Source organism: Berghia stephanieae, chromosome 4 (assembly GCF_034508935.2).
Source record: "Berghia stephanieae isolate SIO BIC M18660-M18661 chromosome 4, UCSD_Bste_1.3, whole genome shotgun sequence".
Taxonomy (NCBI): Eukaryota; Metazoa; Mollusca; class Gastropoda; order Nudibranchia; family Aeolidiidae; genus Berghia; species Berghia stephanieae.
The window spans coordinates 48,971,538-48,989,116 of record NC_088363.1 but is presented as its reverse complement, the minus strand read 5'-3'; the positions used below and the strand labels follow the sequence as shown (position 1 = coordinate 48,989,116).

The following is a 17,579-nucleotide window of genomic DNA, read 5'->3' as shown; positions in this document are numbered from 1 at the left end:
CAAAACGATAAATACTGGTTACATTGTCATTATTCCTGTCCGTCATATCAAAAACAGCAAATTGGACAGCCTCATTTCATTGCAAACAAAATACAAAATTAAACAAAATATGTACAGGAAATAAACCTTAAGTGATATCCACACCAAACGTCGAGTCAAATAAAAGCACTTGAGCAGAGATTCAACAACATCATCATAACGACATGACTCATAAAAGCTAAAGCCCCCCCCCCCCCCCCACCCCCAATAAAAAAACAAACAAAACAAAAACATTTTTTTAAAAACTCTAAAAAAAAAAAAAAAACAACAAAGAGTAACATTATCGGAAATACCAAATTTGAATTTTAAAATTTTTTTTTTTTTTTTTTTTTCTGTGAAAGGAACATCATTTATTTTTGTCGGTAGCAGCAGCTGAAAAAAAAAACCCTAACAAAATACCAAAAGCCAACAAAACAACTCATTGCTGTAAAACATTTTCCCGCGTTTCAGCCAAACCTCCCTGATTTTTATTCTCAAACTCCCTCCTAATTGATATTACCAGGCCAGCAGCTAAGACTCAAATCTTTCAATATTTTGACTTTAAGCTCACATTTTTAGAGTCTGGTTCACCAAGACACAATACCATACAGAGGTAATGTGTCACAAATATGAAAAAGCAAACATTGGTTTAATATCACACAAACAAACAAGCACAACACACATAGAGATACACATACACACACACACACACACGAGTCATGAATAAATATTAATATTTACAACACAGACAAAATCATGCTGTAGAAAATTTATACAATAATCTCCCTTGATTAATGATTAATTATTTGTCAGTTTTAGACCTACAATACACCACAGGCAATATTTATCAGATAGAATCCTTTCCACCTCCACATCTCCATTCCCCCCCCCCCCCCCCCCAATATATATATATATATATATATATATATATATATATATATATATATATATATATATATATAATATATATATATATATATTATATATATATGTTTTGGTGTCGAGATTATTATGGTGGATTGTAGTTGTAGTTGCAGAGAAGATGTCTATGAGTTCCGCATGCAGACACAGAAATAAACATCTTCTCTGAAAACTACAAACCACGAATAATAATCTCGACACCAAAACATCACAGGAAGTATGAAACAACACACAATCATAAATAATGATTACACAACTTCCTGTAAATATTACTGTAGAAGTAAACAATAAATCTATATATATATATATATATATATATAATAAAAACAAAAGCCATGAATTAATGGTGCTCAACTTTTTGATAAGAGGAGCTATTTATAATATATTTCAAGTATAATTATAATCAACTGCTACAATATTGTAGAAGTTGATCATAGTTATACTTGAAATATTATATATATATATATATATTTTTTTCCTTTCTTATTTTATTAAAATCTGAATTATTTTCAATTAAAAAAATCTTCATCAAACTAGACATTCCTTCAACCTTATTTATAAGTAAGTAAGCGCTACATACATGGGAGGTAAAAAGACAAACTTACAAAAAACTTAATCCGAATTTGGCTATTTTCAGCAGAGATAAAAAGATTCAGATTTTTTTTGGTGTGGTTGGCATGTCTGTTGCCTTATATCATAAATACACTGGGAATTGCTTACAACAAAATTGACCATTACAGAAACAAAGTGAAAATACGATACAACATAAATGCAAAATTAACTCGAAGTATAATTCATTATCAATAAGGTAAAAAATAAATAAAAACTAGAGACAAATAAAAAGAGCTGTTATCATAGAAAATACAAGAACGATTAATAAGGAGAAAAAAAACGAGTTGATCACCATAGTTTGTCAATAGATTTAAAAAGATCAGTTCGATACAAACGTGACAAACAACTATTTTTCTATCTCGCTGTGAAACTTAAAAATAAGAAAACGGTAAGATTTGCAGTAAAATTCCACTCCTGGGAAGAGGAAACTTTGAAAAAAAAAAATACACCACATAAACTGCAGCTCTATATAAGAAACTATTCGAAGTCATAATATAGTATTTCTGTCCTAAATTGTCGAAATGACAAACCAGACTTTTTCTCTTGCATGAAATTTAAAGACTGTAAAGTCATTATTCTACAACCAAAAACAGTCCTGATGAAATAAAGGAAAACATAGAGAAATCCCTTACAATTATTTAAATAGAAAATAGAATGTCTTACCAAACACACGACAGCAAAGCCATCAAATTCAAGATGATGGCAAACATTACACACACTCCCAGATTGGTATTTTTTACATTTCCAAAAAAAAAAAACCCCATTAAAAAAAGTTTTACTGTAACCATGGCTTTCAATAAATATAAATATGTCTTCGATGGAAAACAATCATATATATACACACAAATAGGAAAGAGATAGGAGATGGTCCCAATACGCCATAAGTACTTTTTTCAACATAATTTCCATTAAAATTCTTCAATGTCGATCTGTTAAAGTATTTTTCAAAAATGCCATTTTTAACACAGAGAGAGAGAGAAAAAAAGGGAAAACAAAAGAAAGTTAAAAACCAATACCACAAAGTCTAAATGTTCTATTTTATTGTTGTGAAGATGTAATTCTTTATCACCATGGAGTAGTTTTGTTTTTATTTGTTAGAGTGCTTGCAACTCTATTAGGTCATATCAGAGCCAGTAAAAAGGAATATAACAGAGGATAAGTTATGGATTTGAAGTTTAAAGATCCAAAGAAAAAGTAAGACCAAGGGGACCGGTTCAAATAGGAAACAGATGATTCAATGAGCAATCTATCAATGTGTCGATTTTGACATTACCTTAAAAGTCTCAACAAATCACAAGCAAAGGATCCTACTAACAAGGACACATTTAAATGCTTACAAAGTACAATATATTCAAAACCAATAAGAATAATAGTACACAACAGAGATATGATTTACAATTTAAAGGAACAATACATTTAACTGCTTTCCTCTCAGCTAAGGATCTCTGCCAGGACCAGGAAACAATTGAGATTTGTCAATCCAGAACGACAAAGAGCAACATGGAAAGGGAAAACAGATCAAGGGGGATAAAAGACACAGCATGAGTGACCTCTCCGTCCACCCAAAGAGGTCAAAAGATTGTACCCAACTCATTATGTAGAATTGTGAACCAAGTGTCCAAGTCTTACAAGGGCTGACTGGATCACAGATAAAATAACACTTTGCGCCAAATTATCACAGACAGTAAATTTATTTAAGTGTTTTTTTTTCTCTCTGATCATTTTCATGACGGCCTAATCTAATGTCCCTTGGAAAGATCAAATTGATTCCCTATGAGACATATCCAGGCAAAGGTCAAGTTACAAACAATAATCCTCACTCTTTTTTTATATCTTCGACTTGAATACTAAACTGTTAGGGGCTGTGGACTGTAAAAAGTGATTTACAAAAATGAATATAACAGCTTAAAAAAAGAACAAACATACCAAACACGGAATATTTCTAGCGCAGAATCCGCCAAAACAAAAACAGCAAAAACATGAATAGGTCACTTACAATACAATACAGACAGATGGCAGAAGAGAATTAGGTACGTTACGTTTGGTATTTTGGGATACTTTTGAAGCTGTTTTATTCACTTTGGTTCATTACTTTTCCTTCCTTCCCTATGTCCCTCACTCTCAGAGAGACATTCTCCCATGAATATTTTCCGACCCGATATGTAAACACACAAATACGCAACATATAATTAATCTTTACGTCTACTTCATTCACCCAATGACTCACACTTTCATCTGTTTCGTTTTCATCAAATGCCACCATTATGTACAATAGATAAACTCTTGAGGAATATATGAACAATATGATTATAATACACGTACGTAAATTATATCATTTAATAAATAGCATAGCATTCTAAAATAAAATTCTACTTGAACTTGAATAAATTTCAAGACAGAGTAAGGAGAGGATTATACATACCGTTAATCAGTGTGGAGAAATGCAGACGTGCTATTGGTGTCTTTAAACACACGTGTGCTATCTGAATAAATCTATAACAGTGAATAATTATTTCTATCAAATTTCTACAATAGTGAAAACCACAGTCTGTGTTGCACATTTGATATTAATAGAATGACGAGTTTAAATATATACTTTTTAATTTGTCACAGTTGTTAATTCCTGTATGAATAAATTACTGGCAAAAATAAATAATAAATAATTTATGGGACACAAAAACAAAAAAACAAACAAAAAAAAATTAATAAGAGTTCCCTTGACATAGCTGAAAGTTAGAGAGCATATATCGAATTAAGTTGTTTTTCCTTATCACAATTTTTTACAGGAAAAAAAAAACAACAAACCCCAGACCTACTTTTATCCAAGATATACAGATTCTAGAATGTCAAATTTTATCACATCAGACTAAGTTATGTATGGAACTTGATGTATAACGCTGATAAAATATACTTGCCTACACTTTCACAATACAAACACACGGGCAAAAATTCACACACAAACACACATACATTTGTGCGCGCACACATACACATATTCACACTCATATATACACACACCCAAACACACGCACACATGCTTGTATGAACAAAACAAGCTTATCCATGTTCACAATGGATCATGCGAAGAATTCAATTAATCTATAAGATACACAAATGAAACATCAATGCTCGAATAAAAATTTCTATATAATAACTACAATATATAAATTAAAAAACAAACAAACCTCAAAACAATAAAATGATGACATATTCAACTTATACCTTCATAATTTGTACATCAAGGAGTCAATTCTATCAGAAACAAGATTAAGAAATGGCATCACATCACATTAATTACACAAAAATAAACTGCATCAAAATTCATCAAAATTATATTTTTAACGCATCGGGAAACAGTTTGAGATTTCACAAATGGCCATATATTATTTATTTTGTATGTCAATCTATTCAAAATTTCATTGAACTCAAGAGCCTTTAACTATACCATCCTCTCATCTCTCATTCGTCCTTAGTGCTTCATTCATTCATCATGTTTTGTTGATAAAGGGGAAACCCGAACCGCCCACATTATCTGTCCTCGTAAATTAAATTGAAGCTTATATTCCATATCATTATCATCAATATTAATATTTATAGAAATTAGAGCCTACGATGAATCAACCAATCACAATGACCAAACATGGAGCCATTTCATTTGTAACCCCGGGATGCCCTTTACTAAAACATTTTTTAAAAGCCCGATAATTTTTCTTGTAAATATCATATATATGAAAATGTTTCATACAAGGCTTCTCTTTATCAAATGATATGACCCTTAAATCATAAACAAGGTTATATATCCATCGAGATTCCCCTTAACCATCCCCTTTAAACAAGTGATGCTTCATCTTTTTTAAAAATCAACTCACCAATATCGATCTCGATCAGTCTGAAAATTTTTAAAAAGCCAGTCCTCTGGCTTTCGCCTGAAAAAGGGCATCCCTTTAACCCACAGTCTCAATCTGGTTTTACATCAATGTGAACCAAAAAAGTGAATTTATAGTCTGTTCTATAAAATTTCATCATTTTCACCAAGAAAAATTGGCAGTAAATGCAATGTGATCCCGGTGTCATTGAAGTCCAAGTCTCATTACTCTCTTGGTGAAAAAACTAAGACTTAACATCAGATTCAAAGCACATTTGAACTCCACCTGTAAGGGTTAATGATCATCTATTTTCTGCTTTAAAAAACGATATATCAAGGGCGCCGATTCTAAGCATGCAAGCGTCATGTGTGATAAAAAAATCTTTAAAATGTTTTTTTTTTTTATGGCTTATATGAAAGCCTATTCGCTCCCAATATCCTTGTGATGAACAGAGAGTAACCAAAATCCCGTTTTTTTTGGTGGAATTAAATAACAATGTGAAATTGAATGTAAGCTTCAATTTAATTACAAAAACAGATAAAATGGACATTTCAGGTTTCCCCTTTATCAACAAATCAGGATGAATGAAACACTACAGATGAATGAGTGTTTCATTCATCCCGTTTTGTTGATAAAGGGGAAACCTGAAACGTCCATTTTATCTGTTTTCGTCATTAAATTGAAGCTTACATTCAATTACACAGTTATTTATTTCTTTGAGCTTCGAGCAGCAACATTTACGTTATTTGGCGGGAATAATCATCTGATCTAAACACACATGTCCAGTTAGTTTGAAGATAGGTCGGTCTAAAAGCATTTTTTTCAAAATCACCTCTCTCATGATCACATGGTTAGAGTCAGACACCCTCCATATTTGTATTACACTTTATGCTGTTGTACCGCAACATTGACAACAGAGAGTCAGTCTGGTCCTCATTGGCTCCTGTGACAGCACGTCTTTGCCTTGGCTCAACTTGGCTCTTATAAAGATTACTGCATGAATGATCTGGTATGGGACATTTACTTTTGGGCAGATTGTAGAAGGTAGGGAGAGATAACCCGTGAATCGATCTATAGAAATCTCTAGTTGAAGAGAATGGATTCTGGGTCTTGATTGTCCAGCTGTGCTATATGCCTCAATACATCTTTCTTGGTGATGATGCCCAGCAGACGACTGGAAGTGGTGAAAAATAAAATTTATGGTCCATTATTGAAAAAAATAAAAATAAAACAACCCCCTCCCGCTCCCCACATAATAAAATAAGGAAATATAAACAAACAAAAGAATAAAGGACAACAAAATAGACACAGAAAAGGGATGAATTTGCAACATATCAATTTGACCACTTAAAACACAAGGGTTGTTTTAAAAATATTTTTAGCTTTTGTTTGTTTTTAACAGATTTACAGCTTTTGCAAACATTTCAGCGCCAGTAATAAGGAAGTAAATTGGATAGTCAAACAGTTCTATAATTACAATTTAAGCACCAAAGAAAAAGTAAGACAAAGGGAAATTGATTCAAATAGGGAACAGATGTAGATTTCGAGAGCAAACCATCAATGGTCCTAGTTTGAGATTACTTAAAAGTCTCATCCACATACCATGACAGGATCCCACTAAGAGGAATACACTCACTCAAATGTTTAGAAAAACAAAAATTATAACTATCAGTACATAACAGAGAGATGATTTAGAAGGAAAAAAATATACCTCCCAAAACTATAACTATACATTTGACTGTTCCCCTCCCAGTCAAGGACTCAAGCCAGGGCGAGGATAAAGCTAAGAAATCCCATTCCAGGTCAAAGACAGAAAGCAACTCGGACAACAGATATAGCTGTCATCTGCATTTTTTGCGGCCGCAAATGGTAATTTGCGGCTGTAAATATCAGGGCGATCCGCTAATTTTGGCAAATTTCCCAAAATTGGCAAATCGTGACAAATTTTGGGAAAATTGGCAAATCGCGTGGCAAATTTTGGGAAAAAAAAAGAAGCGAAAACAAAATAACGAGAAAAAAACTGCGAAACTTGAGAAATGTTGCAGCTTTGCCTGGGCCCAAACTAAGGGAAGCTATTCTCTACGGATAATGATCCTTTAAAATCTTTGTAACAATGCTATTCACAGTCATTTCATTTCAAGTCAAATAAATCGAGTCACTTACACTTCCAACTTCAGTCATGGATCGTTTCGTCAAAAAATCTTCAAATAAGGACCCAAAGTGCGGCAAATTTTTGGGCAAATTTTGGTCTTTTTGGCAAATTTCTTGGCAAATTTTGGGGTTTTTTTGGGCAAATTTTGGCAAATTTTAGGTCCCAATTTGGCAAAAAATGCAGATGACAGATATAGGGGATAGAAGACACAGTATGACCTCTTGCTCACCAACGGAGGTCGAAGACCCACCCAGAAAGCCCACAGTGGTGATGGAGATAAAAGGTTGAAAGAGGAAAAAATTTGAACGATTGCCTTTAAACCACATTTTTACTGCACAAGCCCCAACTTTTAGAGCAATTGAGATGATAAACTGTCACTGAGATAATCCATCAGCACTGAACCATGCTCAATGCACTTAAGAATGTTTACTTTATTCTCTCAGCAGGCTGCATGCAACCAAATTTCCTTTTCACACAGTACACATCATCTGTTAAGTGACCTTTTCGTACCATAACTCCTAAAATATCCTGCCTAGAGCCAAGTGCTCATACACATCTGAGTAGAATGGGGCATTATGTGTGTAAAGTGTCATACCTCACTGTCACAACCATTACATACATCAATCAACCATTAAAAAACTTATTCAGCAACTATCATCATGTCCTAAACAACAATCAACATCATTGCTATCCCATCATCATCATCATCATCACCACCATCATCATCATTGATATCATCATCAATCATTCCCACCATCTTAACCACAATGACTACAACTTAAGACTTTATGTAATTATCTCCATCCCCACCTCCTTCTCACAAATTGCCCCCCCCCCCTCCCGCCTTATAATTGAGGCCCACAATAGCTTTTTTACAACAAGATGTTTTTTTTAATTGTTAAACTGAATATCACAGAAAATAAGAAAAAAAAACTTGAACATTTATGTAGCACAATATCCACAAAGCACTTTATAAAAGATTTAGGACAAAACATGACGCCTGTAAGGCAATATTGTTTGTTTTGTTTGTTTTTAAGGGTTTTACGGCGCTTGCAACACATTAAGGTCATATCAGCGCCAGTAAAAAAGAAGAAAATGGGATAGTAAAAAGTTCTAGAATTACAATTAAAGCACAAAAGAAAAGGTAAGACAAAGGGGAACTGGTTCAAATAGGAAACAGATGTAGATTCCAAGAGCACACCGCCAAAGTACTTAGTTTGAGATCACCTAAAAGTCTCATCCAGACACAAGCACAGGTCCCAACTAAGAGGAATACACTCAAATGTTTACCAATCATATAATATAATATGTAAACTAAACATAATACAATGCATAACAGATAGATGATTTACAAGGAAAAAAATATCATCTCCCAAAACAATAACTATACATTCGACTGTTTCCCTCCCAGCCAAGGAACTCCGGCAAGGATCAGGACAAAACTAAGTAATCTCATTCCAAGACAATGACAGGAAACAATTGGAAAACGGGTATGGGGGATAGAAGACACCGCATGTACCTCCCTGCCCACTATGGGGATCAGGAACCCCACCCAGTAAGGCAATATTACAATTTTTTTTTCCAACAGAGGCAACACTTTTAACGACCAGGTACTCATTTTACACCTCAGTACCGTGAGAGAATGTGAGTAAAAAGCCTTTTCCAAGGACTCAACTAGGCACCTCTCAGAGCAGGACTCGAACCCAGGACTTTCCGATCCAAAGGCGAGTGTCATACCACTAGACCATATAGCCGCACAAGTCAAGATAGAAATGGTGTTAAAGTTGTGTAAATGTGATAAATTGCTCCTTTTCTTTCTTATAAAGGCTGCGCTTTTATGAGCACCATGTATCATTAGAGTTCAATAGAGAGAATTATTTTGCTCAATAAGCGTCTTGAAACTCATATCTATTATCCTCACCCATTGTGAGTCACCAGCGTCTGTCTCAAGCCCAGCTTTCTAAACATTTCCACCACAGTTTCCATGGGTGTCTGGTCAGTAATGGTCACTGGTGCCTGTGAAAGGAGTAATCCATCAAAGCATGAGATAGGAAGGTACAAAACTATCCCAAAGTATTCATTGTTTTTGACTTTATTGATATTTCTACAATATTTAAGCTATTCCATTAACTTAAAAAAAAAAAAGAATTGCATGCACTGTAAAACTGCTAAAAAGCAAATATTAGCCTTTTAAAATAAATAAATTTACATAGCAAAATATCCAACTGCTACCCGATACTTAAAATTCAATCTTAAACTAGACGTACAGGTTAAAATCAGACTTATTGGACAGAGAGAGTTTTATTTCTTCAACTTTAAATAGCACAAATTTTTTTTTCTAATATTTTTCTGACTTTAAGCTCAATAGACACCTAGATAACCACGTCTCTGACAGTCATCATAATGTAAACAATGGTAGTGATTGGTAAACATAGTGAACTCCACAGGTTTTACTATCGATGGCATCAGACTACGTAAAATACCCACACTTTTACCACTTGATCAATAGAACCAACATAGAAAACTATGTGTAAATTTAAACGTTTAAAATATGATCAAGAAAATCGTGTGATGTCTTGTCATCCATTTGGCAGAAACAACCTCAAAAACAATGATCAGAGAGAGGTCGATTTTATTCAGGTCACTGTTTATAAACAACCAACCATGCTTGTCGACCACGTTTGAAGGTGTGTCACAAATTCCATTCCATGTTTTGATTGGACAAAAATTACTGTTAATTTTCCTCATCTGGTTCATGTCGACACCATACTAGATCATAGAGGGTGAGGTGGCTGATGGGTTAATTTATTGCACAGTGACACAAACTGTCACAGGTTGATCCCCATTTCAGGCTATTTGCTTTTTAAAAACATTCTCCCTGGGCAATTCGCTCACTTTGGACAACAAGGGTGATTCTTGTTGACATAAAACGTTTTGTTTGGTGGATTATTTATATTCCTTTTTGGAATGCCTAGGTGGTAGCATCTAATGATGCCAATCGGAAGGGCATAAGTAAAATCAAAATAAAATATAGATTGATACATATTTTTTGAGTGAACTGTTTACGAATTATCTACCAATACAACCATCTTTATTCTTTTTTCGTCTCTCTTTTTTAAATTGCATAATGGGTTCTTTAAGGCATTTCCAGATTGCAATTTTAAATAACTCACCAAGTCTAGAATCTTCCTGAGTTTGAGCGGTGCCAAACCACCAGGGTTGCTGGGCACATGGCCGGTGAAGTAGACGATGGAATTACTGACCACGCCTTCGGAGTTCTTACGAGCATTGGCTGCAAAAGATGGGAACAGTTGGATATTTTATGTTTGGAAATCAATATTTCTTTCTGTTGTGATTTTTCCAATGACAAAATATGGGACAAGCAGACCTGCCTGCTTCTACAACCACAGATATTTTGACCTCCAGACCTAGAGAACTACAGAGACATCATGAATTCAAGAAAACTTTTTTAAAAAATGAACATTTTGAAATAAAACACCAATATTTAGGATTTTGTGACATTACACACACTTGTTGAGGAAAAACGTATCATCTTAAAGCTTAATACTTTGGCATTTATTTTTTTCTGAAAGAACTACGAAGTAAAAAAATTTCACTCAGCATGTGTGGAAAATAAAGACAAGACCTGCCTACTTGAAATATCTAAAATTTGTAGTTTGCAGAGGGAAAATTAGTTTGTTTTTATTTTTAAGGGTTTTACGGCACTTGAAACACATTTAGGTCATATCAGCTCCAGTAAAACCGGAAGAATATTGGATAGTAAAAACATTCTAGATGTACAATTAAAAGGACTTAGGGTAAAAAGTAAGACATAGGGAAAATCGTTCAAATAGGGAACAGATGTAAATGCCAAGAGCACACAATCAGTATACTGAGTTTGAGATCACCTAAATATTTCGTAACAATAGGCAGGTCTGTAAATAAAACATCATGCACAATATCTTCTCACAACACAATGTATAATACAACTCTATAGTCCTCCACCTATTTAGTCTATGATCAGTGACTGAGAAGCAATCACAAAGACCAAAACATACGATACTGGTATCTCTCTGTTGTGGCTTTGTGTTTTCTATAAGTCAACTAGGCAGGTCTGGTAAATAAACACTATCTTCTCACAACACATTGTGTGACACGACCCAGTGCAGACTGGCTTTTGTTTTGAATCTACTGGATAACTATTGTATCACTACAGTGATAATGACTGGGTTGGGATTGGTTTAACTTCCAATGCTATTTTGACTATTTGCATATGTACCTACCACTACTGTTGCTGCTTATGCAGCCGCTGCCACAACCACTGCCATCACCTACTACTACTACTACTACTGCTACTACTACTACTACTACTACTATTACTACTATTACTGCTACTACTACTACTACTACTGCTACTACTACTACTAGAACAACAATAACAACTACTACTTCTACTAAAACTAAGTCTACTACTATTATTACTCCTCCTCCTCCTATTCCCCCTCCTACTACTACATACTACTACCACTACTACTACCACTATTGTTACTACTCATAATAATCACTTCAACACCAGACCAACATCTCCACAATGTCCATCACTTTGACAACAAATGATGATGACCAAGTCATACCGATCAGTCTTACCTATAGCCAGATTGAGATCCCTCCTAAGAACAAAACCGACCAAGTACTGAGATTCCTTGGACACCACGACAGGAAAGCCGTTGTGCTCTGTGTGACGAAGGAGGTATTCTGTGGGTACCAAAAAAACAAAAAAAAAAACAAAAATAGAACAAAACATTAACAAGTAACGAATGAAAAGAAAAATGACAGATTAAAAAAAGACAAAATACCAAACACTGCATGTTTCGGGCTCAGAACCATTCTCAAACCAATAACAAAAATATCAATATATCATTTCAAATCCAGACAGATGACAGAGAAATATTTAGCACGGCTGTCCTCTAGTAAAAGGGTCAAGATTATGATTTATACAAACAAACAAATAAACAAAAACAAAACAAAAAAACCCCATAAAAATCACACAAAAAAAAAACACAAAACCCCCCCAACAATCCCTCATTTACACCTCCCCCCCCCCCCTCCTCACTGCTACTTGAAGTTCATATTTCTCGCTATTTTTAACTTTTCACCATCTGTTTCATCCCAGTGTTATACAAAATTGGGGAGATGAGTTTCAGGCAACCTTTTAGTTGCTTCTACCAGGACTTTAAGTAGTCCTCCAGTCCTATAGAGCCACGAGGCCCACGTAACTGGAGTTTAATCCTGGTTTCTACAGCATGAAATGGACAATGGCAATTGGCTTGCCATTCTCTGGTTAGGACACTAGACTATTGCAAAGTACTTTCCATAAGATCTAACACAGCCAGCTATCCAATTCATCTCGGCTGCACCCTGGATCGATCTTGTAATCTTTTGGCATGTGGAACGTACGAGAGGTCTACCAACTGAGCCATTGGGACCCCTACCTGGACTATAACTTGCAAAATGACAAATAATATAATATGCAACTAAAAATAAATCAATCTGATCCTAACGAAAGCCCATACAACATTACCTCCTTCCCTTTTCATAATCTTACTAAGTTACATTTATTCATATCAATTTGATTATATATATATATATATATATATATATATATATATATATATATATATATATATATATATATATATATATATATATATATATATATATATATATATATCTCAGTTAAATAAATATCCAAGTGACAATCAAATATTAAAACTTTCTATAAAAACCAGACCTGTCTCCTCTACGGTCAACGTGTCCTGGGTAAGGGTGGCCAGTGGAGGGTCGTTACGTCTGGATAAAACAAACAACAAAACACATCATACCAAAAGTCAAATTAATTCTCTACCTCTTATTAACTTTTCCCCATTTATTAGATATATATTTTTATTTTTTTATTTTTTTTGTCAAATAAATCTCTAAAATCTAAATTAAAACTATTTGAAATATAAGAGATATAATAAATTTAATTAATAAATAAAATTCCATTTATTCATCCCCAGGGGTGAAATCTGTCTTGAGGGTCTATTCCAAGGTGAGACTAGAATAACCCAAGTGGCAGCCCCAGTGCAGTGCCGCACTTAAGGAGAGGTGGCTCGCTCGATGCAGCAGGGAATTGAACTCAGTACCTTTTGGATACAAAGCAAAGACCCCCCCCCCCCCAAAAAAAAAAAAAAAATAAAATAAATTATTTTATATATGAATCATCCTATACAAATTAAAACAATCATATTTAGGTCATAATGACATGACACTTATGCTAGAAATCAACCAAATCTAAAAAAAAAATCAAAACCACTTTAGAAAATGTTTTGAAAAAAATTCTCTTCCTTCTTTTTTCATGTATTAAAATTTGATCATATGAAAAAAAAAAAATCTAAGTACCGACACATACAAACATTTTATATCATTTCATTAAAAAAGTAACAAGAATAATAACCAAAACAATTTTTTTAAAATATGTCGGATTGTGTTTAGGAATTAATAAATAAAATTCTCTTGTCATTCTCATGATTTGCATAGAAAAAAAAACAATCTTCCTGTCATTGTGCGTGATCAGAGAGGTAAGAAAATGGTGGACGAAGAAAATAAAAATATTGAATATATGCTTTGTTCATCGTTTCTTTCGTCACAAGATACTTACATCACATGATGACACAAAATTTGAACATCTATTCTTAATCACGATTGTCAAAAAATGACAATAAAAAAAAAAAGAATCAAAATAGGCCGATAAATAGATTTTAATAAAGACCGAAATATCTCACAAACCATATGCCTTTCCAAAAAAACCCCACAAATTTGGGAATTATATCATTTTTAAAAAGCAAAAAGTGTGTCACATTAATTGAAAATTGTGAAAAGAAACCACAGCACGACGGGTATATTCGTTACAATGTCTCAAAATAGAAGAAGGCTGATATTTTTAGATGCATTCAACCAGTACACTTACACTCAGAAAAGAACAACAACAACAAATAAAAACTAAAAAAAAAAAATAGAAAAAGAAACAAACTAAAACAACAACACAAGAAAAAATAAGTAAATAAACAAATAAATGAATGAATGAATAATAAAAATCAATAAATAAAATATAGGATGCTTTCTTTGTGTATTATATTTGTGAAAGTTACCTAAATAGAATTAAACAAAAAACCCCATTAAACACACAACTACACATATCATCGGTTAGATGATGACTCCAGAGTTAGCAAAGGGGAAAGGGTAGGCTGGGGGAGAATCATGTGGTGCGCACACACATAATTCATAAATTGTAAAATCACTTATGTTGTTGAAAGGTTAGAGGAGCGATTGGAGTCGAGGTATGGAGGGAATTAAATCATGACACAAAATCCTGTTTGAAGCACACAAAATGAACAAAACAATTGATAGAGAGAGGGGATGAGGAGTAAGACAGAGAACACCCAAAAAAAACAAACAAACCCCCCCCCTCCCCCCAAGAGAGAGAGAGAGAGAGAGAAAGAGAGAGAGAGAGAGAGAGAGAGAGAGAGAGAGAGAGAGAGAGAGAGAGAGAGAGAGAGAGATATCATAAGCTAAATTATAAATAACCAAGAACAAACAGGCAGAAGATTTACAGAAAAAAAATATCCCCTGTCAAAAATACAATCACAAACCAAAGAAGCAGGATAGGCTAGTAAAGAGAAGAAGAAACGACATCACTATCGGATCGTACACCCATGCGAACATCATAGGTATATGATTCAAGGGTGATGCTCCCATCCAACCACCCGCAGAGAGAGAGAGAGAGAAAGAGAGAGAGAGAGAGAGAGAGAGAGAGAGAGAGAGAGAGAGAGAGAGAGAGAGAGAGAGGGAGAGAGAGAGAAAGGGAGAGAGAGATAGAGATAGAGAGAGAGAGAGAGAGAGAGAGAGAGAGAGAGAGAGAGAGAGAGAGAGAGAGAGAGAAGTACAAGTACAAAACACTAATAATAATTTTTTTTTTTAAATTGAGACTTAAAAAAAGAGAAATATGCAAATATAATCAAACAATATTAATTTTTAAAGTAAATATAATCAAACAATATTAATTTTTAAAGCAAATATAATCAAACAATATTAATTTTTAAAGCAAATATAATCAAACAATATTAATTTTTAAAGCAAATATAATCAAACAATATTAATTTTTAAAGCAAATATAATCAAACAATATTAATTTTTAAAGTAAATTTAATCAAACAATATTAATTTTTAAAATAAATATAATCAAACAATAATAATTCTAAAAAACAAATTGATAAAACAAACTATAAAAACGGATAGAATAAAATGGCTGTAAAGCATTATGGATATAATATGTGTGTATAATGCATCACGGCAAACACTCAACACATAAAAAAGACACAAATACAACAACACACAACAATGTTTGAAAGCAAATGACTTACACGCCCGCACCATAACGCCTACATCTTTATTAATCCAAAAGGCATTTGTTTTTTTACACAGAGAAAAGAGAAGGTCAGAAATGAAACATCAGTAAAATATTTCTTTCTTATGATTAAACAAATAACAATAATAAAATGGAATATAAGCTTTCATTTCATTTATGATGATAGATTATGTGGACGTTTCAGGTTTCCCCTTTATCAACGAAAGACAGTGAATGAGATACTAAAGACAAATCATTCTATGAAGCCCAAGGCGCCAGAGTTTTATCCCGGTGTCTATAGCGTGAAATGGACAATAGCAATTGCTTAATACTCTTTGGATAGGACGCTAGTCTATCGCAAAAGACTTTCTGCCAGATCAAACAGTCCTTGCTAACCGATCACTGGTGGTGGACAGGTGATCTGAAAAATAATTTCGACTTCACCCAGGATCAAACTCGGTCCACTTGCGTGTGAAGCAATTGCTCTACCAACTGAGCAATTGGCACCCCCGATGTAAACACAATTTGCTACAGAAACGCATGACTCATAAAGACTAGATATTCATAAACACACACACACATACTATCTAAGCCATTTAAAAACAAAGAAAATGGAACCGAAATTTATCAATTTTTTTTTGGTTATAGTACAAAGCTTGTATTAATGGCACATCTTTAAGCAGATATTACTGTTTTGAACATCATATACAAAAAAGCATGTAGATCTAGATAAAAAATATCATCTTAATAAAATTAGAAACAAAAGTAAAGGGAAAAAAATCTGGTAGTTTATAGGTGCAGTGCTCACTCGGAAAAAAAAAAAATTATCAATTTAAAGGACAAAAAAAATAAATTAAAACACGTATTTGATTGTGTATTAATATAGCGGCATTTGGTATAAACTGCTCAGAAAAATATTTGAAAAGTCCAGATGGTAAAATGGATGACTAGGAATGTCTATGGAAATTAAGGGGATTTCTGTTGTTTATAATTTTTCATTTTCTCTTTACGGTTTACTCAATTTTGCAATGCAATTAAAAAAAGAACAAAATGCTGAACATGGAACATTTCAGACTCAAAACCCTTCTTCAGCCAATAAAAAAACAAACAATTAGAACGTTAATACATCACTTTAAATCTAGAAAGGTGGCAGAAACGTTCTTGGCATGTCTAGTTGAGAAATACGAAGTCAAAATAATTTCTCTCTTAAGCATTTTGTTCATTTTTTAAGCTGTTCCATTCATTTTGTGCATTAATCTTTCAATCTAGTATAATGTTTTTATAAACTAGATGTCAAAATTATCGTATGAACAAAATTAAACGTTTTTAAAACGTGGTAAAGCTTTATATTAAAGTTTTAAAAAACATTTTATTTCAACTCAAAGTTTATAATACAAAGACAAAATTTTAAGCCAATTAAAATAAAATATCCAGGAAATTGTATATGCAAGGAAGTATTCACCTTTATATCCACTCTACTGATGTTCATTTTTCTTTCTTTCCAACTACCTGCTTTTTGACAGAAACTGTTTTACTAAAAAATAATCAGTTTGATTCACCAGTT

The 17,579-nt window shown here is 33.3% G+C and overlaps 1 protein-coding gene across 10 annotated transcripts in view; it reads right to left on the bottom strand.

The window, feature by feature from the left end:
- Positions 1-1,409: 1,409 nt before the first annotated feature.
- The window catches only part of LOC144970743 (H(+)/Cl(-) exchange transporter 4-like), a 96,400-nt gene continuing 80,230 nt past the window's right edge, over positions 1,410-17,579 (bottom strand). For 7 of the 10 annotated variants that reach the window (XM_078910722.1, XM_078910724.1, XM_078910727.1 and 4 more), the window contains 5 exons: positions 13,361-13,419; positions 12,217-12,324; positions 10,743-10,861; positions 9,491-9,585; positions 1,410-6,591 (listed from right to left, as the gene is read on the bottom strand). In XM_078910722.1, coding sequence (XP_078766848.1) covers positions 6,501-6,591; positions 9,491-9,585; positions 10,743-10,861; positions 12,217-12,324; positions 13,361-13,419 — 472 coding nt within the window. In that variant the 3' untranslated portion in view covers positions 1,410-6,500. Of the gene's footprint in view, positions 6,592-9,490; positions 9,586-10,742; positions 10,862-12,216; positions 12,325-13,360; positions 13,420-16,031; positions 16,056-17,579 lie in introns of all 10 variants that reach the window. The other 3 variants (XM_078910721.1, XM_078910725.1, XM_078910728.1) reach the window with 1 other exon arrangement.